We start from the raw sequence: 27,951 nt of genomic DNA on the forward strand, positions 1-27,951 counted from the left end.
CATCACATGCTGCACATATTTCTTCTGTAAATATCCTACACACACCTTCCACGTCTCCCATCTGCTCCAATTCATATTTGCCCAATCGTTCCTCCACTTCTCTCTCATACTCTGCCTTTTTCTCATCCTCTTGTAACCTTTCCACTCTCCTTGCAACTACTCCTTCCTCTCATCTTTCCCTTCTTCTATTCCTCCATCTTACTTGAATCCTAATTCTGGCCACCACCAAGTAGTGGTCAGAAAGTCCACTCCCCCAACCCCTACAAGCTCTTGCATCCATTACACATCTTTGCATCCTTTCATCCACACACACATAAGCAATCATTGCCTTCCTTTCATTCAGTTCACCACCCACCCTTCTCATCACTCGCCATGTATACCTGAGGATCATTTTATGCCTGAAGAGGGTATTGGCTATCACCAACCCCCTCCCAGCACAAATGTCCACTAACGCACTCTCATTCTCATCTATCTCAGCAGGCACACCCCACTCACCAACTATTCCATCCACCTTCACATTCCCAACTTTACCATTCATATCACCGATCAAAAACACTCTCTCATTCCTTACAAACTTTTCCATGCACACTTCTACATTTGTCCAGAACTCTTCTCTCGCTCTTCTAGCACGATCTTGCGTTGGCGCATACACACACACAATCGCCCACATTTGTATTCCAACATTCAACTTTACCCACACAATCCTTGACCCAACTGATCCATGCTGTCTTATGCTCTTCTTCCATCTTTTACTCACAACTATACATACTCCTTCCTTTGCCCTCTCATTCTCACCTACTCCTGCACATTACTCTCATTCTCTCACACTTTCTCCTCTCCATTTTGTTACAGTTATTCCACATACATCCACTTTCGCACCCTCAAGCACCTAGACAATCTTTCTCTCTTTCACCTCATCATTTGCTCCCCTTACATTCCATGTTCCGATAACCATGTCCTTTGTCCGGTCCTTGGTCGTCATCGTTTGGTCAGTCCTTGTCCGAGGCTTATTGTTTGTTTTTTTAGTTAGTTGTTTTCCGGGGAGGGGCACTAACCCTCCGCCAACCCTTTTAGTCGCCTTTTATGACAAGCAGGGATACTGGGGGAGTATTCTTGAAAAAAAAAACCCTACCCCCAGGGGGGTAGTTCAGGGACGTAATATAATGAAAATTGGTAACGTTGGTTACTTCTACAGTAATACCAGAATTCGCTCCCCCAACTCAAACTAGGCTTAAAAGGCAAGTCTTAGTTAGCATAGTTCAGGGACGTAATATAATGAAAATTGGTAGCGTTGGTTACTTCTAAAGTAATACCCTATTCAGGGACGTAATATAATGAAAATCAGTAATGTTGGTTACTTCTAAAGTCATACCAGAATTCACTCCCCCAACTTAAACTAGTCTTAAAAGGCAAGTCTTGGTTAGAATAATTCAGGGACGCAATATAATGAAAATTAGTAACGTAGGTTACTTCTAATGTAATACCCTATTCTAAGTAAGACTTACCTTTTAAGCCTAATTTGACTTGGGGGAGCGAATTCTGTAGGGGTAGTTATGTAGTGACAGGTTAGGCTAACGGTTAGTAGCAGATGAATGTCGCGCCATATTGGCTGGAGCAGGCAGCACTACATCAAGTGAGTGGATGACGGTCGCCACCATCTTCCACTCCATGAAAACGGAAAAAAAAAAAAATGGGGGCAATATGAACTGAATTGGTGAGGTCCTTCTGCTGCTTGAAGTGAAACGTACACTTACCCTGATAACATATTCCTACATTCAGTAAACACTGCCGGGTACAATATAAAATTTCAGTGCGCCCGGCATTGTGCAAGGTCACGAATGAAGCAACTTCCGAGACCAAAACGCCAATAGAGTAAACATGTTTCTCTTATCGCATCTGTATGTGCGTCATATCTCACCCTTTCAATGTAGCCTTTGATTCTGTTCCTAAACTTATCCAAATCAAGAGAACTGGAAGGAGAAGTAGTCATATCTTCAACCTCAGCCATGTTTGTGTTTGTTTACAGTCGTTTACTGTCAAGTAGCGATTTCGGAAAATGCCTTTGATTCGGGTCCCTTTTTTTATTTATACTGTATATTTCCTTTTTTTCATTTGTAGACTTTATGTTGGCTGTGCCTGTTCAATTGTTTATTTTCTTTTTATCCATAGTTGTTTAATTATTTTTTTCCGTATAGGCTTTGACGACGACAGAGAGAAAATAGCTGCTACCCTGCCGCACGGTCCGCACATGAGCAAGGACAGTATTGCCTCCGCTACCTACTGTATAAAATAGCCACTCAGTGCACTGAGGCAGGTTTTATGGGACTTGGGTTACTTCAAGGCCCATAAAACTTAACCGGTGTCGTATCCGCGGTTCCGCTCAGTGCGCATGCGCCCAGTGTCCTTGTAGCTGCTATGCTGAAAGTAACTGATAATATGTCAAGTATTGTGTCATCTGTCAACAACCTTTTAAGAAATACATGTGTCAGGAAGATAGCTGGATGTCTTATCGACCTATAACTAGCTATAGGTCGATATATATATATATATATATATATATATATATATATATATATATATATATATATATATATATATATATATATATATATATAGATATATATATATGTTACAGGCAGACTGTGGAATCAGGAACTTCGTGAATGAAGGTTAGTTTAGGTTTATTTATGTTAGGTTGATCAAGGATAAGGTCATTGTTGAGGGTTGGTTAGGCTAAATAGAGAAGGGAACTAAGATCCAGGATAAGTCACTCCGTGCATACACGGGGTTTGCCATTTTCTATGATGGTCTTGGTTGTAAAGTTTTCTTTGGATATTCATTATTATTATTATTATTATTATTATTATTATCCGAATAAAGTAACTATTATTAGGGTTGAATCAATATTAACATTCACCTATGGTAAGTTTAGCAGCATTTAGGCCGATCACTCGATCAGTGGAGGAATTAATGATAGCATATCACCTACTGTAGAAGTGTGTGCTGTCCATATTCACCGTTAAATTCAGGCTCTAGGATGACTAGCACACTGACCCTGTTTGTGGACCATCTTTCTCAACCTTGCAGGGCGTTGTCACTGCTGTGTCGAACCATAAAAGTTCAGCATCATGAGAAATATGTACAGTTAATCAAAGGTATAGTACCATGACCGATTTGTTGTCCACAGTGTACGTACTCCATATTTCACTTTCACTGTGTGTAGTAGGATAAATGTCTTGCTTTTGGTATTGCAGCATAAGTTGTACGTAAATTTGACACCTTATAACAAAGGGAGCCATTAACACCTTCACTTGATTTGCCTCATTGTCTATTTTCAGTTCTCCACCACTGATCAGGGATAAGAAGTGATGATGAACTGTGTACTGTGATGTGTTATTAGTGTTTAATAGTGTCATTAGACTGTAGGGACAAAGTTTAGGAGAGCTCTATACCGTAACTAAATTTTTTTTATAAAGCATTGTATATTATGTTTGTGGCACTCATTTTTGGCAGAAATCAGTATCTTCTTCTCTTGCCAGATGCCATAATCCCGTACGGGGTCGCCATTTGACTCTGAGTTATTTATTTTACAGGGAGGGGCACTAACCCTCCACCAACCCACTTGACATGTAGGGAGCACGTATGGTTTGGTTATATGGTTACCACCCAGCATTGTAAATGGTTTCTTGGCTTACAGGAAACCATTTGGCTTGTCACTCAATGTAAAGCCACCTGTAACGGAAAGAAAAGCAATAAGTAGTGACAGAAAAGATGGGAGAAATAGGAAGAGAGGAGGGCAGGCACAGAAAAAGAATGATAAAGGCTAAGGAAGAAGTAGGCAGCACTACATCAAGTGAGTGGATGATGGTCACCACCACCTATCACTAAGGTAAGAATAAATTATTGCTTTCACAGGTCAGGTTCTCTTAGCACCCAGTAGGTACCTAGGGGTAATGAGACTGTACCAAGGTGTTAACAGTATGTAGTTGTAGAATAATGTAGCTGGTTTGCACATAAAATTGAGGAGGGTTTGTAATAAGAGAAAAAAAAATTGCCATCTCTATGTCATTTAAAGCTGGTACAAAGGATGTTAAATTTATGGTCAGTTTGTGATTTAGGACAAACACCGAATTGAGGATGCCCATTTAACGGTAAGGTGGGGACAGACTCTGTAAGATATTTAGTTGTGGTGCCCATCTCCATAACTTAGGCTTTTGAGCCTATGATAGGTTTTATACCCAATATCCAGGATTACAGGGTTTCTGCATCATCTTGGTTACGGTACCACAGTTACCTTCCCTTGATGTTACTGAAGGTACTATCTGTCTATCTGTAACCAGATGCCATGATCCCTTATGGGGTGGCTGTTTGTCTCTGAGTTGGTTGTTTTACTGGGAGGGACACTAACCTTCTGCCAACCCATTTGTTGCCATATAGGGAATGCACATGGGATGGTTATATGGTTACCACCCGGTGTTGTAAATAGTTTCCTGGCTTACAGGAAACCATAATTTACTTACCTAACAGGTACCACCCATTTACACCATGAAAAATATTCCTTCACAACATACCTGAAGGTGGTAGTTTGGATCTACGGTGGCCATGTAGGTACAACTATCATCTCTGTTACTGGTAAAGTATTGTGTGATGGAGCGTCGTCTGCAGTGTGAATGCTGACGTCATCGCCAACATGGCAGCTCCTTCCCTCCAGCCGCAAAGAATTAAAGTTATCACGTATTGTTCAGTGCAAATAATAAATTAAATTAAAAGATACATATACCATAAGTTTTTAAGTACATGGCAGAGTGCACTGGCCATGTTTACCCAGAACCGACAACTCGTCTATTAAGGGTCTTTCCACGTTGAGTACACCGCTTCCCGTCCGATCAGCGAAGTTAAGCAACGTTGGGTCTGGTTAGTACTTGGATGGGTGACCGCCTGGGAACACCAGATGCTGTTGGCATCCCTACGTGTCAAGTGGGGTTGGTGGAGGATTAGTGCCCCTCCCTGTAAAACAATTAACTCTAAGCCCTTGGCCACCCCGTTTGGGATACATGGCGTCTGGCAATGAATGAAAAAAATGAATTAGCTATTTTATATTTATAGCTTTATTTGCCATTTTTATTATTTGTAAAAATGTATACAGAGATTATCTTCAGTTGCAGCAAATATTTATTTTTTGTGACAAGCCAAATGGTTTCCTGTAAGCCAAGAAACCGTTTACAGCACTGGGTAGTAAAGATATAACCATGCGTGCTCCCTACGTGTCAACAAGTGGGTAGGTGGAGGGTTAGTGTCCCTCCCTGTAAAACAAATAACTCAAAATCAAATGGCCACCCCTTATGGGATTATGGCATCTGGCAATAGATACATAGTTATTGTCAGCAGTGCTGAATCCTCTCAACCCACCACCATCACCAAGGAGAGGTAAAGTGAAAATGTTAAATTGTTTTATAGCTTTATTAGCTATTTTATTTTTATAGCTTTATTGCCTGGGAGGAAGGTAGAGTCCCGGAGGATTGGAAGTCAGGTATAATTATTCCATTGTACAAAGGAAAAGGGGAAAAAGAAGTGTGTGGTAATCATAGGGGCATTTGTCTTCTTAGTATAATAGGAAAAGTGTATGGCAGGATACTTATTGACAAAATTAGAGAAAGAACAGAGGAAGTAGTTGGAGAAGAACAGGCAGGCTTTAGGAAGGGAAGAGGTTGTGTAGATCAGATATTCTTAGATCTTCAGTGGAAAAGATTTAGAGAAAGGAAAGAAGTTGTATGCGGCTTTCATGGATTTGGAGAAAGGATATGACGGTGGATAGACAAGGATTGTGGAAAGTATTAAGAATATATGGAGTAGATGGAAAGTTGTTGAATGCTGTGAAGAGTATGTATGATGGTGCTAAGGCTGCAGTGCGTGTGGATGGTGAACTAAGTGAATTTTTCTCTTTGGAGGTTGGGTTGAAACAGGGATGTGTCATGTCTTCATGGTTGTTCAGTCTGTTCATGGATGGGGTAATAAAAGAGGTAGAATGTAGGGTAGTGGATGTTGGGGTGGCCCTGGTGAGAGAGGATAGTGTTTGGAAACTCCCCGTACTGTTGTTTGCAGATGATATTGTGTTGTTGAGTGAAGACGAAGGGGAGCTGCAAGGCTTGGTGGATGAGTTTGAGAGAGTGTGTAAGAAACGGAATCTAAAGGTGAATGTAGGGAAGAGTAAAGTGATGGTCTTTTAGAGAGGTGAAGCCAGTGAATGTACAGCAAGGTTGGATGGTAAGGAATTGGAGAATGTGAGTACGTTTAAGTACTTGGGTAGTGTGATGAGTAAGGATGGAGGTTTGGAGGATGAAGTGCTTGAAAGGGTACAGCACGGAAGAAAGGTTGCTGGTTCTTTGAAAGCAGTGATAAGAAACAGGGAAGTGAGCATGGAAGTGAAAAAGTTACTACATGACTTTATTGTGATACCAACTCTAACGTATGGAAGTGAAGCTTGGACATTGTTGGAAGGACACAAGTCAAGAGTGAGAGCAGTGGAAATAAGTTATTTAAGAGGAGCCTGTGGAGTCACATGGAGACAGGCTGACAAATGAGGATATAAAGGAGCGTTGTGGTGTGGATGTGGATGTGATAGGAAGCGTTATGAGGAACACATTGAGGTGGTTTGGCCATGTGGAGAGGATGGAGGGTGAAAGACTGGTGAAGAGAGTGTATGTGAGTGAGGTGGAGGGGGGAAGAGGGAGGGGGAGGCCGAGGATGAGATGGAGGGATGGGGTGGAGAGGTATATGAGAGAGGGGGGTGTGAGTTGGGAGCAGGGCAGTGAAATGGCGGGGGACAGGACGACATGGAGGCGATTTGTTTGTGGCCACCCTAAACGGGATTGAGGCGTCTGGCAATAGATAGATAGATAGATTTGCCATTTTTATTGTTTGTAAAAATATACAGTAAAACCTCACTATATCGGACTTATTGGGGCCCAAGCCAGTCCGAAAAAAGCAAAAGTCCTATAAAATTGACATCAGGACTCCCCCCCCCCTGGACTTCTCTTGTTAAGCACAGAGGCTTGCTTGTCATTCATGCATTTATTCTCTCTCTCTCTCTCTGGATTGGGCACTTCTGTTTTACTTCACATATTTTTGTCTTCGACATCACCTTCATCTTCACCTTCCCATTCATTTTTACTTTCACTTTCAGTTCACTCTGACATTCACATTCACTTTCATATTCTCTTCCATGCTCATTTCACGTTTACCTTCACCTTCACACTCACTTTCACTATCACTCATTTTGAGTTTCCCTTTCACCTTCACTTGCACCCTTTCTCATTTTCACCTTTACCTTTCCAATCATTCACTCACCTTCACTTTTGCCCTCCCATCTTTTACTATCACATTCACCTCCACCTTCACTCACACCTTCACTTTCACTCTCACTTTCTCTTTCACCTTCACTTTCACTTTCAGCTTTTCTTTCACCTTCACTTTAACTTCATCTTCACTTTTACATTCATTTTTGCCTTCACTTTCACTTTCACCTTCATTTTCTCCTTGGCCTTTACTTTCATCTTCACTTTCACCATCTTCACTTTTACATTCATTTTCACCTTCATTTTCATTCACTTTCACCCTCACTTTCACCTTCACTTTCACCTTCACTTTCACCTTCACTTTCACCTTCACTTCCACCCTCACTTTCACCTTCACTTTCACCGTCACTTCCACCCTCACTTTCACCTTCACTTTCACATTCACGTTTACTTCCACCCTCACCTTCACTTTCACCCTCACTTTCACCTTCACTTTCACTTTCTACTTCACTTCACCTTCACTTTCACATTCACGTTTACTTTCACCCTCACCTTCACTTTTACCCTCACTTTCACCTTCTATCTTCACCTTCACTTTCACTTGACTTCACTTTCACCTTCAGTTTGACATTCACTTTTACTTTCACCTTCACTTTCACCCTCACTCACCCTCCACCTTCACTTTCACTTTTGACTTCACTTTCACCTTCCACCCTCACTTTTACTTTTGCCCTCACATTCACCTTCACTTTCGCAACCCACACTACCTTCACTATTACCTTCACAATGCCTTCACCAATCTTCACTTTTTCATTCTCTCCCGGAGACAGAGAGAAGGGGGGGAAATATATAAGGAGAAAGAGAGAGAAGGGACCTATCTCCCTCATTTGTTTATACCAAGGGAACGCCACTTGTCACTTCTGTATTTATTCTCTCTCTCTCTCTCTCTCTCTCTGTTAACTTTGACATTCCATATTCACTTGTCTGCTCTCTTTCACCCTCACTGTTATACTCATTTTCACGGTTATTTTCATTTTCAGTTTTACCTCTCTCTCTCTCTCACCGGAGAGGGGATGGGACGAGCAGGAAGGGAAGGTATGGAGGAGGAGAGAGAGAGGAAGGACCGATGTTTTGGTATCTCCTCCGTTTGTTTGTTTATTCGTTTATTCAAAGAAAGGACTGCCTCTGGCTTTATTGGACTTTTCCTGATGCATAAGAACTTAGTCCACTTGGCTCCTTGAGTCCGATAACAGCGAATTCCGCAATATTGAAGTCCGTTATATTGAGGTTTTACTGTACATAGAGGGTACAGTATAGTTACAACAAATATTTATTTTTGTTATTATCAGTAGTCCCGAATCCTCTCAACCCACCACCACCCTCTCAACCCACCACCACCCACGCTTCACCTCCCGTTGGGGAATGCAGTGACCTGGAAATTTTAACCTTTTTTATAGCTTCATTTGCCCTTATTACTGTACTATTGTTTGTGAAGATACACACCCACCAAAAAAATTATCGTTACCTCTGGGTGCGGTGAACTCTGAAATGATTTGTAAAAGTGAAACTGTTCATTTGGTACTGGTAGTAGTTCAGAACCCTTGGTCCTTATGTTATATTGTATCGTACCACAAGGGTAACGAGTATTTTTTTTGTGAGTGTACAGTACATAGGAAATGTGGGTTGCTGTTACAGTACTCACGGAACATTTGTTTTTTGTCAGCAGTGTCGGTGATGGGGAGGCTGGAGGAGGGAGCTGGGATGAGCACAGTAGTCAAGAGGCCATGCAGGAGTACACTATCCATTATTTTTAAATTTTAGTGTTCCTGTATTAAATAAAGTGGTTGTTTAGTGTTCTTGTATTAAATAAAGCGGTTGTAAACATGCACATACGGATTTTCATTAGTTATATAAGGAAATGGGGGGTTCAGAGGTGTTTTTAAGGGGAGGCAGCAGATATCCGCGGATTTTTAACATTTTTGGGTGTCGCTGTTGCCTAACCCCCACGAATGTTGAGGGATGACTGTACTGCATTTAGGGTGCAGTATGATAGACTTTATTGTAATGTATAATTTGTTTCAGGTGAACACCTGAGGCAACCATTTGCAGAGCTCACCCCATTCAGGAAGATCCCGGTTGTCCAAGATGGCAACCTCCTCATCTTAGAATCGTGAGACTTGTCAGCTTTTTTGTTGTGTAACTGACTTTATTGTTCTTGTCCTTTTCTAGCCTGATGAAGATTTCTAACTTCCAAGCTCAGTTGATAACTAAGTTAAGCCAGATTGGAAGGTAGATTTGACTTGTAACCAAGAAGATTTATTCCTACTCCATAATTAAGGCTCATCAAATTTCATACATTCAAGTTGGTGTGGCCCAGTTATTTCAGGTGTAAATAAACTGTCCATACCGATACCAAAGTTCTGTGTGTAGGGGAGAAAAAACACAGCCTGCCTATGAGGCCTTTTTGCAAAGAAAGGGACCAACTAGCCACATTTTCTGAAATGCTCTTTATTAAAGAAAATATAACTTCAACTGTGCTGTTTCGGTTGTGCTGGCTTGAACATCTTTTACTCTGATTGAAATTGACCAACCGTACTGCCACCAATGCCATGAGGTAAGTTTTAAGAGTGGAAGATACTAACATCCCTCAAACTGTAATGCATTGATGCCCTGGTGAAGTTCTGTAACAGAAGGTACCCATATCTGTCAGACAGTGCAGCAACTACCAGCATTACCTTATAATGTCTGCTTCTCGTGAAATTTATCATGTTTGTCCATCTGTCATCGAGTCCTGTGTCGCCCCTTGAGGAGCATAGAAACTTGGGGGTAGGCAACTTGGTCCTGACATTTAAGATGAGAGTGACTAGCCTCACTCATGCCTTAGTGGCAAATCATGAGCAATAAACCCTAACCACCTCTAGGATACAAACCTACACAGGCTCAATTTGATTGGAGTGCTTTAATTACCCACTGAACCACCAGGTGCCATAATTTGGTTATATGGTTATCACCCAGTGTAGTAAAGAAAGGCAGAAGAGAGAGCGTAAAGTCACTTGTAGGCAGAAGGAAGAGGAAAGAATAAAGGAAAGAAAGACAGAAGGGGGAATGTAAAGTCACCTGTAGGCAGAAGGAAGTGGAAAGAATGAAGGAAAGACAGAAGAGGGAGTGTGTAAAGTCACCTGTAGGCAGAAGGAAAAGGAAAGAATGAAGAAAAGAAAGACAAAAGAGGAAGGAAGGAAAAAAGGGCAGACACCCAAAGCAGCATGACATTGAGTGAGTGGATGGTGAGAGCCCCCACCTACCACTAAAATGTATAAGGTCAAAAAATGCAATCATACCTTGGCAAAAATTGTTGCAGATAAAAGAGGATAATTAATAATATACAGTCACGCCTCACAGTACAGTGAAAATCCATTATGTGAAAACCTGTTTCATAGTGATTTATTGTATAGTGGGGTTGACATAACATGGGTCGTATGGGGATAGGGAGGGAGCCACACACACACACACACACACACACACACACACACACACACACACACACACACAAAGCCACCCACCTAAATACAGTATGTCCTGAGCCGGTCTGAGTTGCAACCAAGGCCCCCCCCCCCTCCCACACTCAGGATGGGAGGACATCTGAAGGGCCTGGATAATCACTTTAGGACTTCGGGAGGAGATGAAAAGAGATGGGAGAGCAATGTAATGAGGGCGCAGGAGAGTGATTTGGTGAAGACGATGGAGAGCGTAGCAGTGAGGAAAAGGGAGAGCCTGGAGATGGGGGAGTGGGAAAACATGGTGGTATGGCAGCTGGGTATCATACAGGTTTGCCAGGCAGCAATGAAGATGAGATAGACATGGCGAAGGCATGTGAGGCAGGACATTGCTTTTGCAGTCCGCTTGTTGATGGCCTTGGCTCTTCCTCAGTGTTGGTGGCAAGAGGGAAGAAGGTGATGGTGGTCTGCCATGCTGTCATTTTCTTAGTTGTCAGGAGCTCCCTCTATGGCCTCAAGCATTGCTCTATGCAGTAAATCGCTGCATCACCTCTTGTTAGGTTTGGATCCGTGTCCTGGATGTGTGAAATTGCCTCGTTCATCTTTGCCAGGAACTCCTTCAAGGCCTTAATGTCAAGAACACAAAGGGACTTGTCCTCACCGCCATCCTCACCACCTTGTGCCTCTGCCACCCATTCCCTTGGCTCAGTGAGCCCCTCTGTTGAGAGTTGCTTAGTGTGGATGGCTGTCTGGAACCTCTTGAACATCTTTTTTGATTTCCTTAAATCCTGCCTTGTGCGAGAGGTCAAGGATTTCATGACGAGTATTCTCTACCACTGGGAACCCCGTGAAGGAGTGCACACACTTTGGCCATACTTTTCGCCAAACAGTGTTCAGTGTGCATGACTGCACCTTCTTCCATGCTGCCTTGGTGCTGTTGATGGTGTGTTTGATATTGTAATTCTTCCAGAACTGCCGCACTACATTACTCACCCTCACCATTAGCTCCATGGTTCGGCAGAGGTAGTGGGCCTTGAATTTGGTGATGACTCCTTGGTCCATTGGCTGGAGCAATGATGTTGTTTTTTGGGGGGAAGGTACACCACTTTGATATTATTTGCCCAGCCCTCCATGCTGTCAGGGAGGCTCAGGGGCTTTGTCAACCAGCAGAAGGAGATGGTTTGCCAGATTGCTTTGACTGGCATAGTCACACAGGTGGGGTGAGAGGCATCCTGCCATGTAATAGTGGCAGACTGCAGAGGTCAGCCAAGCCTTGGAGTAACAGAGCTACTCTTCTAGATAACCTCAAGGTTCTTCACGTACCCTGCCTGTGCCTGAGGTTCTCCCAGTGATAAATGGGGAAGAGTTTGAGCTTAAGGTCCCCCTCTGCATTCACACCAACGAGGAGGATGAGGTGGTCCTTGGCTGCCTTAAACCCTGGCACACATTGTTCTTGCTTATGTAAGTCTTCTGGGAGATATGTTTCCAAAACAGACTCGTTTCATCAAAGTTGGAGACCTGTTTTGGAGAGTAGTCTAAGTCCACCATGATTGCTTTCAGCTTCGTAGGGAAGGCTTCAGCTGCCATGTGGTCAGCACTAGCAGCCTTGCCATGCATGGGTACATGTCTCAAGGCCGGCATGGGCCATAAACCACTCAAACCAAACCATACTGGCCTTGAACTCCCTCCTTGGCCTCCATGACTTGTTTATCCCTGAGATCCTTTCACAGATCAATAGCCTTAGTGCAAATAAGATTTTTGATTCAAGGGCTGCATTACTCAGCTAAATTCATTAACCCACAGAGCTAGGAAACACTTTATCTCCTCCATTATGGGCTTCCTTTTTCTGGTTAGTTATTTAGCAGTCAGGGTAGGCATGGTCTGCATTACTAGTAGCTCAGTATCTGATTTCTTTATTACAATAGAGACCATGGACTGGGGCAGCTTTTGGACCTCAGTAAACTTGCTCACTCCCTGCCCCTCATTATGGCTCTTAATCCTTAGAAGACGGGCATCATAATATTTTGACACACTCAGGACGGGCATATTCGGCGGGTGCAATATGATGGGAGATTTGTGGGGGGGGAGGTGTGGAGGGATGTGGGGTTTGTGGGGTGGTGTGGGGATGGGGACTCGGTGCTTCCGGGAGGTGCGGGGTGGGGGTTGGGGGTAGGGTGGGGTGGGGTGGTGATGGGTGGAGGTAGTAAGTGGGGGGATCTAGAAGGGGGTGGGGGGAAAGGGTGGGAGTGGTGGTGCGGGTTGTAGGGGTGTGGTTGTTTGGAGGGTGTGGGGGGTTTGGAGGATATGGGGGTGGGGGGTGGAGGAGGGTAGAGGTTGGGGTGGTGGGGGTGCGGGTGGATGGTGGGGGGAGTGGGGGGTGGTCGAGAAGTGGTTGGTGGGATTGGGGATTGTGGGGGGTGGGGGATGGGAGGAGGGTAGGGGTGGTGGGAAGGTGGGGGTTAGGAGTGGTAGGGGGCTGTGGAAGGTATTGGGGGATGGTGGGGGAGTTTGGGGCAGTGGGAGTTTGGGGGTGGGGTGGTGGGAGAAGGGAGGAGGGGAGGAGTGGGGATGTAAGGGTGAGGGTGGGTGGCAGGCAGTGTGTGGGTGTCGTGGTAGGGGGATGGGGTGGGTGGGGTGGATTTTGGGATGTCAGGAGGGCGTGAGTGCATATGCGGACACCCATCTTTTTGGCCCTAGTACCCTTGGAAAGCATATGCAGACTCCCGTCTTTTAGAGGTTAATAATATCCAGTTTCACATAGAGGGAAAAACTACACCTTACCCCCTTACCCTCGCCAACATCAGAAGCACCATGCTTTCCAGTGGGGGCAGCACCAGATGTGATTTTTAAATTATGGGCTTCAGTTATTTCATACACAAAAAGTTATCTCTGAACTTATTATCACACCAGCACTATTTGTTGTGTACTTGCACTGTTATTTTGCAGTAGCGATGGTGTTTCGATGGCTTTACATAATTGAGAAGGTTGGGTACTTCAGAGAACACAAGGAAGATGATCACAGATGTGGGACACATGAGCAAGTGGATGAGTGAGATCGGGTCTCCACAGGGATGGCCGAAGAAGGCCACGTGTGTAGAGGCCTGAAATGAGGGTCTTGGGCCTGAAAATACTGGGTGGCCATCTTGGGTCAAATGTCTGATTGTCAGCATGCAAGGGTCACTGTGTCTGCACGGTATTGCCATAAGCGGCTGTCACAGCTGTTCCACTGTATATTGATATTATCACAAAACTGGGTCTGACTTTCAGTTCACTGTTATTGGGGCTTACTTTCAGCAAACAAACTTATAGCAAGGCCTGGCTGTATTGACATTTACAAAGCCATTTTGAAGTCTGCAATTCTAATCACTAAAGATTAGAAATTACACACCGAGAGCTCAGTTAATCATCGTCATCATCATCATCATCATCATCATCATCATCATCATCCAGACCTCCTTTCCCACCCTAGGGCAGGTTGAGGAGTAGCAATGTCCAGACAGCCCATGTTTGCTAGGTCCAATGGGCCACGCTTCCATTCACTCATCATTCAAGCTCCTGGAATCTTGGCTCTATCTTATACGCCAGAAACTTTCACTGCATTCTGTAGCGTCACATAAATGTATTTGATAGAGTCAGTCTGGACGCTGTCCCGTTAAAAAGGGGTGCTAAATCCCTGATGATGCACTTCCTCTCACAACATTCATCTGGCCAGCTCGATCGCTTGTCAGTCCCCTAGCCTCACCGACTTCCATCGCTCTCTTCCTCACACACTCGTCCTCCTTATCCCTCCACCTTCTCCTTGGCCTACCTCACCTCCTCCCTCCCTCAAATTCACCCAGATATACTTTTATCACCACTGTTGTTATCCATTTTCTCCACATGACCATACAATTTCAGTACACCCTCTTTGATTCTGTTGTCCACAGACTTCCTCACTCCACATTTTTCATGAATCACATTATTTTGTGGAGAGGATGGAGGGTGAAAGACTGACGAAGAGAGTGTATGTGAGTGAGGTGGAGGGGGGAAGAGGAAGGGGGAGGCCGAGGATGAGATGGAGGGATGGGGTGGAGAGGTATATGAGAGAGGGGGGGTGTGAGTTGGGAGCAGGGCAGTGAAATGGCGGGGGACAGGGCGACTTGGAGGCGATTTGTTTGTGGCCACCCCAAACGGGATTGAGGCGTCTGGCAATAGATAGATAGATAGATAGACATTATTTTGTATCCTATCCACTCTCTGTACTCCACATACATTCCTCAGCAGTCCCATCTCCACTGCTGTCACTCTTGACTTCATTTTCATGCCATACCATAGTCACACATCCATGTGTTAAAGTTGGCAATAATACTCCTTCATTTAAGCCTTGTGCAGCAGCAATACTCAACCCTCTGTTTCTAATCAAGGCCTTCATAGCACCAGCTATATTTCTTCCTTGTGTCACACTACTTTCCACTTCTTTTGCACATTTTCCTCTCTTTTTTTATCACTTTACCCAGGTATTTGAACTCTCTCATGAATTCCAGTCTCTCCATTCACTGTAACATCACACTGGGAGTCACCTTCTCTCTCAGTAACGGTCACTTTACTCTTTTCTACATTTACCGTCAAGGCACAACGTTCACAGACATCAGCAAAATTCTGCACTAGTCTACTAAGTTCTTGTCTGGTATTTGCAAGTAGCACTGCATCATCAGCATACAACAAATTTTAGATATTCCATCCATCACCATTCATTACCAACGCCATCCCTATCTCCATTACTCGTGTTTTTACTTCTCTCATCATCCCATCCATATATACATATATATATATATATATATACTGTATATATATATATATATATATATATATATATATATTGAACAACCATGGGGTCATCACACAACCTTGTCATATCCCCACACCGATCGTGAACCATTCACTTAGTTGCCCATTTACCCTTACACATGCTTCACTACCATCATAAAACTTTTGACGGCACCTAGCAGCACCGTACATGCACAAAACCTTCTGCAATCCTTCTCTGTATATTTTATGGTATGCGTTTTCCAGATCCTTGAATGCCATAAACACCTCATAGTCCTTCTCACAAGCCTTCACTATCTGTCTTCCTGCAAAAATTTGATCTACACATCCTCTGCCACTCCTAAAGCCACCTGTTCATCACTCACTAGGTCTTCTGATATCTCTCTAACTTTCTCTGTAATAATTTTTCCATATACCTTCCCTACCACACTCAATAGACGTACGTGCCACGATAATTCTTGCACTCACTTCGCTCACTTTTATTTTTGTACAGAGGTACAGTCACAGCCTTTTTCTACTTTGCTGGCACAGTTTCACTCATCCATACTTTCATACATATCTCCAGCAAGCACTTCATTCTGCTCCTTCCATTGTACTTAATCATCTCTGCATACAGCTCATCTGCCCCAGCTCCCTTCCCATTTTGCACCCACTTCACAGCGTTCTTCATCTGTTTGAGTGTCACATTTCCTGGCACTGCATTCTTTCTCTGCACACACCCCAAACCAATCATGTTTACAGTGGCTCTGGTCTTGCTATTCTCATTCATCAGGCTTTCAAAATATTCTTTCCATCTGGTCCTTGCCTCATCCCCATGGGTTAAAGTTACTGTTCTATCTATCTGTCTACTGCTAGACGCCATAATCCCGTAAAGTGTGGCCATCTGACTTTGAGTTATTTGTTTTATGGGGAGGGGCACTAACCCTCCACCAATCCACTTGTTGATACGTAGGGAGCACGTAGGGTTTGGTTATATGGTTACCACCCAGTGTTGTAAATGGTTTCTTGGCTTACAGGAAACCATTTGGCTTGTCACTCAATGTAAAGCCACCTGTAAAGGTAAAGAAAAGCAATAAGTGACAGGAAAGATGGGAGGAAGAGGAAGAGAGGAGGGCAGGCACAGAAAAAGAATGATAAAGGCTAAGGAAGAAGTAGGCAGCACTACATCAAGTGAGTGGATGATGGTCGCCACCACCTACCACAAAAGTTACTGTTAAAATAAATAAATAAATAAATAAAAGGTACATGTTGTCTTTAAATATGGTAAAATTATGCTTTTTTTAAAGTTTGTAAAGGTAGGGTAGTGGATATTGGAGTGGCCCTGGTGAGAGAGGATAGTGTTTGGAAACTCCCTGTACTGTTGTTTGCAGATGATACTGTGTTGTTGAGTGAAGACGAAGGGGAGCTGCAAGGCTTGGTGGATGAGTTTGAGAGAGTGTGTAAGAAACGGAACCTAAAGGTGAATGTAGGGAAGAGTACAGTGATGGTCTTTGAGAGAGGTGAAGTTAGTGAATGTACAGCGAGGTTGGATGGTGAGGAATTGGAAAATGTGAGTACGTTTAAGTATTTGGGTAGTGTTATGAGTAAGGATGGAAGTTTGGAGGGTGAAGTGCTTGAAAGGGTACAGCAGGGAAGAAAGGTTGCTGGTTCTTTGAAAGCAGTGATAAGAAACAGGGAAGTGAGCATGGCAGTGAAAAAGTTACTACATGACAGTATTGTGATACCAACTCTAACGTACGGAAGTGAAGCTTGGGCATTGTTGGAAGAACACAAGTCAAGAGTGAGAGCAGTGGAAATGAGTTATTTAAGAGGAGCCTGTGGAGTCACGTGGAGAGACAGGCTGACGAATGGGGATATAAAGGAGCGTTGTGGTGTGGATGTGGATGTGATAGGAAGCTTTATGAGGAACACACTGAGGTGGTTTGGCCATGTGGAGAGGATGGAGGGTGAAAGACTGACGAAGAGAGTGTATGTGAGTGAGGTGGAGGGGGGAAGAGGGAGGGGGAGGCCGAGGATGAGATGGAGGGATGGGGTGGAGAGGTATATGAGAGAGGGGGGTGTGAGTTGGGAGCAGGGCAGTGAAATGGTGGGGAGCAGGGTGACGTGGAGGCGATATGTTTGTGGCCACCCCGAACGGGATCGAGGTGTCTGGCAATAGATAGATGGATAGAAAATTTTTTTTGCATTTTCTGACAATGATTATGATGTGGCACGTTCATACCTTCTATTACAGAGGGCCTCGTAAAATTTTGTCGTAAAAGGTGACTAAAAGGGTGAGAGTGGAAACAGGAGACTTCACACCACCTAACACTGACCAAGCACCCCCAGAGTCATACATTGTGTGTGCAAGATCCTGAAACAGGAAAATATAAAGGTGTAAGTCTTTTATCAGAATGCCCTGTGAAGTGGGCCATACATCCATTCACTCACCATTCATGCCTTTGTTGATTTGTTTTACAGGTAGAGTCTTTTTATAATGTGGAACAGTTCTAGATGATATATGTGCTCTAAGTTTTGTACACAGTACGAGTATTTAGATCCTAGACGTGTAGCATGGATAAGGAGTGGTTGGAATGAGTTTAGGGAACTGTTGCCCCTCCCGACATGGAGAAGGCTTTCCCTCCATGCTTAGGTGTCCTTGTATGTGCATGTGTTAGGAGTGTAATGTTATACAGTAGTGAGACTTGGTGGAGTTGTGATAGCTAAACTGAAAAAGACTTGGGATGAGGTCATAGAATGTGACCTCAGGGCTAAGGGACTGAATAGAGAGCCTAGTAGAGATTGAGCAGCATGGAGAACTGCCATCCGAGGCTGATACATGCAAACATGTTTATAAATGAAGGAATGAATGCCTTTGGCTCAATCAGTACTATTTCATCCTCAATACATCATAATTGTTGCCAGTCTTTGTCATCATCATCATCATTATCATCACCTTGTTCTAACCATCCATCCATCATCCAATCCTATGCTGCCCCATGAGGAGCATAGGAGCCTGGGGCAAGGAAAGTTGGTCCAGACATTTAAGATGAGAGTGACCAGCCTCACTCATCCCTGAGTGGCATTAAGTGAGCAATAAACCCCAACCACCCCTTGGATATAAACCTACCCAGGCTCAATCCGATTGGAGCGCCTTAATTACCCACTAAGCCACCAGAGATCTTAATTTGGCTATATGGTTAACACCCAGCATGGTAAATAGTTTCCAGGTGCACAGGAAACCATTTGGCTTGTCACTTAGTGTTGAGTCACCTGTAGGTAGAAGGAAGAGGAAAGAGTGAAGGTAAGAAAGACAGAAGAGGGGGTGTAAAGTCACCAGTAGGCAGAAGGAAGAGGAAAGAATGAAGAAAAGAAAGACAGAAGAGGGAGTGTAAAGTCACCAGTAGGCAGAAGGAAAAGGAAAGAATGAAGAAAAGAAAGACAGAAGAGGAAGGAAGGAAGAGAGGAAAGGACATTCACCCAAAGCAGCACTACATTGAGTGGATGATGAACGCCCTTACCTACCACCAGTCACCTTGTTCCCCACAAATAAATGAGATGGACAGACTCCTGAAAACTGGGGAAGAATGGGACATTATTAACCCACCACGTCCCATTGACGTTTTGTCACTGTCAGTCCCGTTGACATATATAAACGTGCATCAATTGCAAGGTCCCTAATTTGCACAATTTTCAAATTTTGTATGTGATTATTGGTACATATACGTGGGACACGTTCCTCTACAAGATGCCAGGCAGGGACAATGCCTTACCGGGCATGACCTCCCACCCGCTCCTCACGCCATTGTCTCAGCAATTCACCTGTCACCAGTGACCTGGCCAGTAAAGACATGTCGTGCCACGGTATGAAATTCGGGGCCAGAGTGATTCCCCAATCGATGACAATGTGGAGGACAAAGTTTACATAGCATTAGAGGAAGAAACAGTCAGAAATGATGATCAGGTAATGTTGCCAAGAAAGGTCAGGTATGTTAATGTGTTTGGTGAGTGAAACAATGCTTATACTCGTATTGCCTACATTACGTGTGAAAACCAATATACTCTTGTACTACTTATAAATTTGTACCAAATAAATAGATAAATACCGTTTATGAGTGGTGTGGAATACTTACCCTCCCATAGAACTCGTTTTCTTTGGAGCCAGCCTGATAGAAAACTCAGTAAGGTAAGGGGTACTGGTACCTGTATCGAGTATTTTAAACCTCAGGTGAGCAATTTCTCCATGAATTTTTGATGTTTCTCACCAAAAGCAGAGGTTTGAGCCAAAAAAAAATTTTCCTAAAATTGGTCAGGATTGGGGGGAGTCTGGTGGAAAATTGATCGGGACGGTGCGGATTAATAGTTCTTGAGTCAAGAGTGGCCAGGAAGAATGGGCTATACGTCCATTCATTCATCATTCAGGCTTTCTAAATTCTCATTTCCTTTTCATAGACTAAAATGTCCACACAAATGCTTTTCACGTTAAGTTTCTCTTTTAACACTTATGTGGTGCCATTCTGTTGACTGCCAAGGTTAGGCGAGGTTCAGTTCCTTTTTTTTTTTTTTTTTTTTTTTTTTTTTTTTAACGCAAGGAATAAGGAAACCGAGGCTTGAAGCCTGTAAGATTGTTCCCTCAAAAAATAAATAAATAAAATAATAATAACAGTCAAATTCAAGATCTGTTCATTTCATGATGCCTGGACACATTGTATTTAAAAGACTGGAGGTCATAGGGAGAAGGAAGTACAGACAGGAAGACAGTTCCAGAGTTGACCTGTTGCATACATGAAGGACTAGGAGCTTCGGTGACTCTTGCATTAGAGAGTTTGACAGAAGAAGGGTGAGAGTTTGCTGCCAGACAGGTGCCACGTGCCTGCCACAGAGGAAGAGGGATCCAGGCAGATGGTTCAGAAGAGCAGTGACCATTGAAGTAGCAGTACAAAAGGATTTAAGATGCAAACAGTGTGGCGAAGAGACTAAGGTTAACGGGAGCCAGTAAGAGGAGAATTAATTAGATAAAAAGCCTTTGACTCCACCCTGCTGAGAAGAGCTGTACTGTATGTGGGAAGCCCCTTTGCACATGAGAGTTGTACTTGAGACAGTGGTGAATAAAATCCCTGTATAAAGTCAAAACTGTGTTGGGGTAAAATAAGACATGGAGTCGGCTTAGCACACCAAATCTTTCGGAAGCAGATTTTGCAAGAGAAGTAATATGATCTTTCCAAGATAAATACCAAGAGAATGAAATCCCAGATATGTTCATAGATGATGTGGGATTGAGTTGGATATTGCTGAATATTAAAGGATACCCTTGTGGGAGATTCAGTTGGGTTGAAAAATGTCATAATAGAGTTTTGATACATTAAAAACAAGTTAATTTTACCCCAATCAGAGGTGTGAGCCAAGCTAGAAATTAGGTGTACCATTGCTTTATCCCGTGTTTGTCAAAGTAACCATTGTGGTGGACAAAGAGAGAAGCGAACTGAAAGGCGAAGGATGAATTATCAGTGTGTGAGTGGATAAGATTAGATGTACAAGTTAGAAGGCCATTGACAGATAGAAGGAAGATGGTGATAGGAGAGAACCCTGAGGAAAACTGTTGATGGCTGTAGAAGATTGGTGGCCATTTGCGGAAGCTATAGAACAATCAGAAATGAAGTTAAAGATGAAGGCACAGAAGGATAGAAACCATAAGAGGGCAGTTTGGAAATGAAAGATTTATGCCAGACTCCACTGCAAGCCTTGGGTTATCAAGTAATGCAATGGCAAAACTTTTGCCAAAAAAAAAAAAAAAAAAAAAAATCACTAGTGGCATGTTCATGGTGGAACCCGTACTGGCAGTGAGAAAGAAGGGTATAATAGGATTTTTTAGTTTTTTAAATATATAGACTTTAGAAATACAGGATGGTAAAGCATTTGGGTGATAGATAGAGGGCTAGGAGTGGTTACCATTCTTTGGGACAGGCTAAATGAGAGCAGACTTCTAGCAAGAAGAAGAGGTAGAAGTTGACAGACAAATGTGAGTTTACCTAGGAGGGTGTTAGTGTAGAAGCACAGTTTTTGAGAACAACAGGAGGGACCTTCAGCAGGCTTGTACACTTTGTTAGTGAGGTCAGAAAGTACATTACCTGAAGAAATTTTAATGTTACTCTTACTTCCGAGGGGGGAAGAAATAGGGAAACAGCACATGATTGGATATGGTGGAACTGGATTAGAAAGTCTGGGTAGAGTTCTGTCTTTTCGGTAGATTCAACAGCTCTTGGGCCATAAGAGTGATAAGAAGGGAAGGAGGATGAAGTAAAGTTGTTAGAAAAGTTTCTGGCAAGATGCCTGGAGTGGAAAAAATTTGAGTCTGGGAGTCCAGAGCATTTAGTACAAGCAACATTGTTTCTAGTAGAACTAAGAACAGACTTTAGCACAATTCAGGTTAGAAACATAAAAGAAATGAGATTCAGGGGTGGGTTGGTGCTGGTACCTTTTGTAGGCATTTTCATTGTGGAAAGTATTAGAACAAGCATGATTAAAACTTTTTTTTTTTTTCCCCATTAGTCAGAGGGTAAGAGAAAGTCATGTATTCTTTCATGCTTGAGAGAATAGCCTCCGTAATGCATGGAGCACATTAAGATGGCTCTCAGCCATGGAAGCAATAATCATTCCAGGAAAAATCATTATGCATCTCATATTCATCCGGTTCTATATCAGTCATATCTTTTGCTTCTTTATGTCCATACATCAGTTTCTCACACATTAGCTTACCATTTCATGCCATCTTTGTTCGGGAAAATTAGACTTTTATCATACCAACAGGTGTGCTGCTCTGCGCTACATTGCTGATAAGTATGACACTTCTAACCAGTGGTACCCAAAACCTCCATCCGTGAGAGCTAAGGTGGATGAGTACTTGGATTGGCAGCATACCAACACCCGTGCTCATGGTGTGGGTTACTTCACAAATAAGGTGGGTGCTTCTACAGTACAGAAGTGTTCTTTTGCAAGTCACCATTCTCTCTCTCTCTCTCTCTCTCTCTCTCTCTCATGAATTGTCCTCACTTTGTTGACATTTTTTTCATTTTACTTAGGCAACTACCTTTGTTGGTGTAATTGTTGTTGTTGTTGTTGTTGTATGCACAGTCCAGCCCTCTAATACAGTTGATTGCCTTGCGATCAGTCAGTTATACGGTACATAAGCTCTACTCTTTCCTTAGTTAGTGATTCACCAAAATCACAAATACTATCCAGGCAGTCCCTCCTTTGAGATCCCCGCATGGTGACACACAAGCTGAGTCACATTTGAGCCAAGATGGCCACCCATTGTTTACATATACAGAACCCCATTTTGAGTCAGTTGCACTGTTTCTCCTGCCATGCCCTTTAAAGCCCTTGTGATACTCGTCCACTCTCTCACGTGATGCTTCATTTTGATTGTGTCTGTTGCATGCATCGTGTTTCATCATTTTCCTGCTTGTGAATAGTTATTGGACCAACATCATTATTGCTGTACGGGTGCTCAAGTAAGTGTTTTGCATGATTTGAAGTGGAAAATGCACAATTTATTTGTGAATTAATAACTTGAAATCATGTCTGGTAAAAGTGCAGGGTCTAGTGACAAGCATGGTGTGTTTCTTCTCATAGAAGTAAGACAAAACCTTTTTCTTGATGTTAAGTTGGACATAGTGAAGTTGCATATAGGTTAGTCAACTGTAGTAAAGAAGTCTGACACCATCCTCACAACTGGGGAATAGGTGTGTTCCCTTACTGCAAAATGGCTGACAAGGACCCATTATGGAGATGGAGTGGCTACTGATGATCTGTGTGAAGGACTACAGTAGAATCAGCGGAGTGTGCCCCTAGGGACGAGCTTCATTTGTACGAAAACTCAGTCTCTGGAATGATGTTAAGAACAGGATGGAGGCAGTGGTTAAGGAACAATTTAAATCTAGCACTGGCTAGCTTGATTGAATCAAAGACATGCTGGCTAGAACATCACTCAGCATGATGAGCCAGCCGGTGTTGACCATGAAGTGGCAGAAAAGTTCCTGGAGTTACTGTACTCATGAAGCGAATCACGGATGGTAGTTTTAGCATAAAGTAGGTGATCCGCTTTGATGAGACTGGCCTCTCTTGGAAACAAGTGTCAAAGAAGACTTTTGTCAGTGTAGAGAAGCATGCACCAGGTTTTAAGGTGACAAAGGACTGTCTGACACTGTTCCCTGTTCTTGGATGGGAATGCTGAGGGAGACCTCAAATTGAAGCTGCTGCTTGTCTACCGCTGTGAGAATCCATGGACACTGACCAGTTCTGTGAAGGTAATGAGGAAGTCTAACCCAAGGTGTGGCACGGCACACCACCTGCATCTGCTGCTCATACATGGCCTGCTACCAGTCCCACACAACTGTGAACTACTGCACAACTTAGCCAGTTGGGTTCTTCTGGTTATAGATGTTGGTCCTAGTCCACCCTGGCCATGGATGACAGGGTAGATAACATGAGGTGGTGTTTTTGTCCCCCCTAATACCACCACCTTGATCTTGCCAAGGCCTGATATCTGAGATGCACCATGGAGCAGTTGGTGAGTGCGAGTGACTTTGAGGACACGAACTCCATCAGAACCTTCTGGCGTAATTATAACAACAGCATTGCTGTAGACAATATTGCAGATAAAACTAAAGTGATGATATCTAGGGTTGGTGGCGTAACTGTCAAAGACGAGGGAGAGTGGCCATGTTCAGTTTGCCACAAGGGCGTGGGAAGTAATTCCATCATGTGTGGTGTTTGTGATAAATGGGTGCTCAAGATATGTAGTGGTATTGGGGGTGGACTGCGAGATAATGCTGATTTTATGTGTGCGGCATGTCAGGGAGAGCGGATGGAGATTGTCAGGCGTGAAAGGATTGAACTTGCTGGTGAATCTCTTGAGTGTGTGGAAGAGTTTTGTTATTTGGGAGACATGTCGTGTGCTGGAGGTGAGGCTGGAGCTAGCTCTGTGGCTAGGGTGAGAAGTGGTTGGAAGAAGTTCAGGGAGCTCTTGCCTCCCGTAACATTGAGAGGACTTTTCCTACGTGCTAAGGGGTCTTTGTATGCAGCATGTGTTAGGAGTGTAATGCTGTATGGCAGTGAGATCTGGGCAGTAGAGGAGGAGGATATTCACAGGTTCAGACGTACAGAAATGACAATGATTAGGTGGCTGTGTCCCTGCGTCCAAGGTCTGGGGGGGCTGGGTTTACGATGGAAGAGTTGAGAGATAGGATGGGACTGGAGTATATTGGTGTTGTGATAAGGAGAGGTAGATTGAGATGGTTTGGGCATATGGAGAGGATGGGGGATGATAATTGGGTGAGAAAGGTGAGAAGTGTTAATATTGAGGGTGGGGTTATGAGGGGTAGACCGAGAAAGACATGGGACGAGGTCATTAAGTGTCACCTCAGGGTTAAGGGACTAAACAGGGAGGCTGTAATAGATCATGCAGCATGGAGAGCTGCCATTAGGTGACCAAGGCTGACGCATGCAAGCATGTTGGAGCCTCTAAAAACGAAATGAAACGAAACGATGGAAAAAGGTGAAGCAGTTCATTATGAATGGGGTTTGGTGCAAGCTGTAGCAGAGTGTTTGCACTCGTTCGTTGGATTCCCTGTGGTAGAGGAGCTTTGAAGGGACATCCTGGACCTGTCCCACAAAGCAGGGTTCCAGGACATGGATGAGGAGGATGTCCAGGAGGTCCATGAGAGCCACAAAGAGGTTTTCAAACAAAAACCCCATGAAACTGGAGAAGCAGTGGGGAGGAAGAGGAGTAGGAGAAGGAGGAACCGGTGCTGTAATAGAATTTTGGTAGTGATACACCAGGCCATGTCATTCATTCAAGTGAGTATCTTAACCTTGACAGGAGTGACACTACTTGTTATGAAATTGAAAAGGCTTTTCAGACTTACTGCAAGTTTGTTAACCAAAAGAAGAGTGCAGTGAAGTAAGCATAACATTCTCTCAACTCAGGCCATCCAACAGCAGGACAGAGTCCCTCTATGAACGAAGCATCTATGCATCACCCTGCCTCACCTGCCCCCATTTTGTCTGCCTCTTCCTCCCCATCACCTAGCTCCCCTGTGTACTCTCCCACTGCCTCACCAGATTGCTTTCCCCATCGCTGTCCAATTGCCTGATTGGATTGCGCTCCCCATTCCTGTTCCACCTCTTCACTGGATCGCCCTCCCCTTGGTTCATCACCTGCCCTTGAGGTCAACAGGTGAGTGCCCTGGGATACCAGATGTCCATCATCTTGTGGGGTGGGACCCATGGTGGTGACTCAGACCAGCCAAAGGACCACTTCAGACGAGCTGAAAACATGTTTTTAGACTTGCAAAGTGGGTTACCCCTGACCAGAAACATATCCTCACTGGACCCATGTTATAATGGCATTGCTGTATTATCGGTAGTCACTTGATGTTGTCCCATTGTATAGCAGAGTTGGACTGTATTACAATAGTGTACAGTGGCATTCTCTCTCTCTCTCTCACACTTTTTTTTTTTTTTTTTTTTTTTTTTTTTTTTGTCTTTTTTTAGGTACTGTTTCCTTTCCTGAAGAAAACTCCTCCAGACTTAAAAGCCATCAGTGAACACAGCAAAGAACTAGACCGAGTGGAGAAGCAGTTCACCTCTTATTTCCTGGGCCCCCGACCCTTCATCACTGGTGACAGCCCCACGATTGCCGATCTGGTGGCTGCCTGTGAGTTTGAACAGCCACTTGCAGGTGGACACCAACTTTCACCACCAGTTATGGAGTTTCTGGGCAGAGTGAAGAGTGTGATAGGGCCAGAATATGAAGATTTGCATAATGTTGTGAGAAAATTTGCCAATAAGGTCCTCTCTTAAGTTTTCAGAAGTCTTGTCAGCAATGAAGTAAGTTTCTGTCTCTGTTTGCATCATGTGACCAAACCACTCTAGTATAGTATATTGAGATGGGTAGGAATTTCAGAGAGAGATTGACCAGGACAATGTATTGTTAATGAGGTGGGTGGAACAAAAAGTAAACTACAAGGATGAGGCAAAAAGACATAGTAAGGGAGTATATGAAATGATCTTCCATGAAATGAAACTAAAATTGTTTAGCAGAGTCTTTGTAGTTATAGTATCATGGTTTGTTTTATAAATTTTTCCTGTTGACTTCTGTAAGTGCTGACTTTTAACATAATTTAATATTTTTTGCTGGTGTTTTGTATATTATTGTTCTGAAACTGGTAACTCCAACTCCAAGGTGTTCCATTTAGTTATCAGAAGTTTCCATGTTTGTTTATTTGCTATGATTGTAATTTTTTTCTTGATTGTGTTATGGCGTTTTATGACAAAAGTAATTACTGTACTCTGAGAAAATGAAGGTCATAGTACTGGACTGTGCTTTCTTGTCCATTTGTTTAAACCCATCCATCATCTAATACTGTGTTGATCATTTAACACTTTGGCCGGCTGATGACACTATTTACATAATCTGAAAAACTCCCGTAAGCTGGCCGATGACATTATTTATGTAATTGAAGTAAAATATTCGCCAAAAATCCATTTATTGTTTGATGTTCTTGGGACTAGGTTTAAAGTGCTCTGCAATGTCTTCCCATTCTTCCTGTGACCCACTTGACTATGCTAGGCTGCCATGTGGCTCCACAAGGATGTGGGAGCATCAGTAACTTCGTGATGCTGTTTGTGGCCGAACACTCCTTATCACCATGTCTCTGCACCTGCAGTTTTCTGTGGTTTTTCATCAGTATGTTTTTGTTACTTCTTTTATATTCACTGCAAATTTAATTCAATATTGATAGTGACAAAGGAAAGGAAAAATCCACCACAAAATAAGTGATAGAAATGTGTATCAAGGAGAAACTTGCTAGAGTATGCAAGAAATATGAATGAGTGAAGCTTGCGCTGACAAAAATTGGGGCTATTATTGATGAATTTTTAGGCAGTGAAATCAAAGACCATGACATGGTAGAAAGTAATAGTGATGTTGATAGTGAAGTGGTAGAGAGTGAAACAGTAGCTGAGAATGAGGAAACAGAAAGTAAAGTGAGTGATACTGGCAGTGGTGGTGGTGAGGCGGGTGGTGACGTGGGAGCCAGCCGCAGTGAGGACAGTATTGATGTCGACACATCATCACCTGTTGCTGACCCAAGTGCTCCCTCCACCTCTGGCCAGACTAATGCCAGTGCCCCAAGAACCCTTGTCCCACGTGCAAGAACCCCATGTATCGTTCGAACAGGTGATTAAGCATGGTCTACTGACAACTCTGCACTGTATGTTCAGATTTTTACTGAGACACCTGGGTTGATTGTCCCAGTACCAGCCACTTCTCTGGGATTTATTCATTTTTTTATTACAAGAAATTTACTCAAATA

The 27,951-nt window shown here is 43.4% G+C and overlaps 2 protein-coding genes and 1 non-coding gene across 3 annotated transcripts in view; 2 read left to right on the forward strand and 1 right to left on the reverse strand.

The window, feature by feature from the left end:
- Cdc16 (cell division cycle protein 16) overlaps positions 1–2,008 on the reverse strand; it is a 44,542-nt gene extending 42,534 nt beyond the window's left edge. The window contains exon 1 of the mRNA XM_080274411.1: positions 1,919–2,008. Coding sequence (XP_080130537.1) covers positions 1,919–2,008 — 90 coding nt within the window. The remainder of the gene's footprint in view (positions 1–1,918) is intronic.
- Positions 2,009–2,996: 988 nt separating this feature from the next.
- LOC145402095 (glutathione S-transferase theta-1-like) lies at positions 2,997–27,107 on the forward strand. The gene is made up of 4 exons (XM_080274210.1): positions 2,997–3,155; positions 9,378–9,465; positions 22,382–22,532; positions 26,129–27,107. Exons 1-4 carry the CDS (start codon positions 3,038–3,040, stop codon positions 26,435–26,437), a joined length of 666 nt encoding a protein of 221 aa, XP_080130336.1. The 5' UTR covers positions 2,997–3,037; the 3' UTR covers positions 26,438–27,107.
- On the forward strand, positions 4,845–4,963 carry LOC145402408 (5S ribosomal RNA). Its single transcript, XR_013897763.1, has one exon. It is a non-coding gene; the product is annotated as a 5S ribosomal RNA (ribosomal RNA).
- Positions 27,108–27,951: the final 844 nt, after the last annotated feature.

This window comes from Coenobita brevimanus, chromosome 57 (genome assembly GCF_032717465.1).
Source record: "Coenobita brevimanus isolate Jiangsu-jjx chromosome 57, ASM3271746v2, whole genome shotgun sequence".
Lineage (NCBI taxonomy): Eukaryota > Metazoa > Arthropoda > Malacostraca > Decapoda > Coenobitidae > Coenobita > Coenobita brevimanus.

What these genes read in the sequence shown, in the direction of transcription:
- LOC145402095 (XM_080274210.1), top strand. Translation starts at nt 3,038, where the DNA reads ATGACTAGCACACTGACCCTGTTTGTGGACCATCTTTCTCAACCTTGC. An exon ending in ATATGTACAGTTAATCAAAG is followed by an intron (nt 3,156 to 9,377) that starts GTATAGTACCAT and finishes AATTTGTTTCAG; the next exon opens with GTGAACACCTGAGGCAACCA. An exon ending in TGGGTTACTTCACAAATAAG is followed by an intron (nt 22,533 to 26,128) that starts GTGGGTGCTTCT and finishes GTCTTTTTTTAG; the next exon opens with GTACTGTTTCCTTTCCTGAA.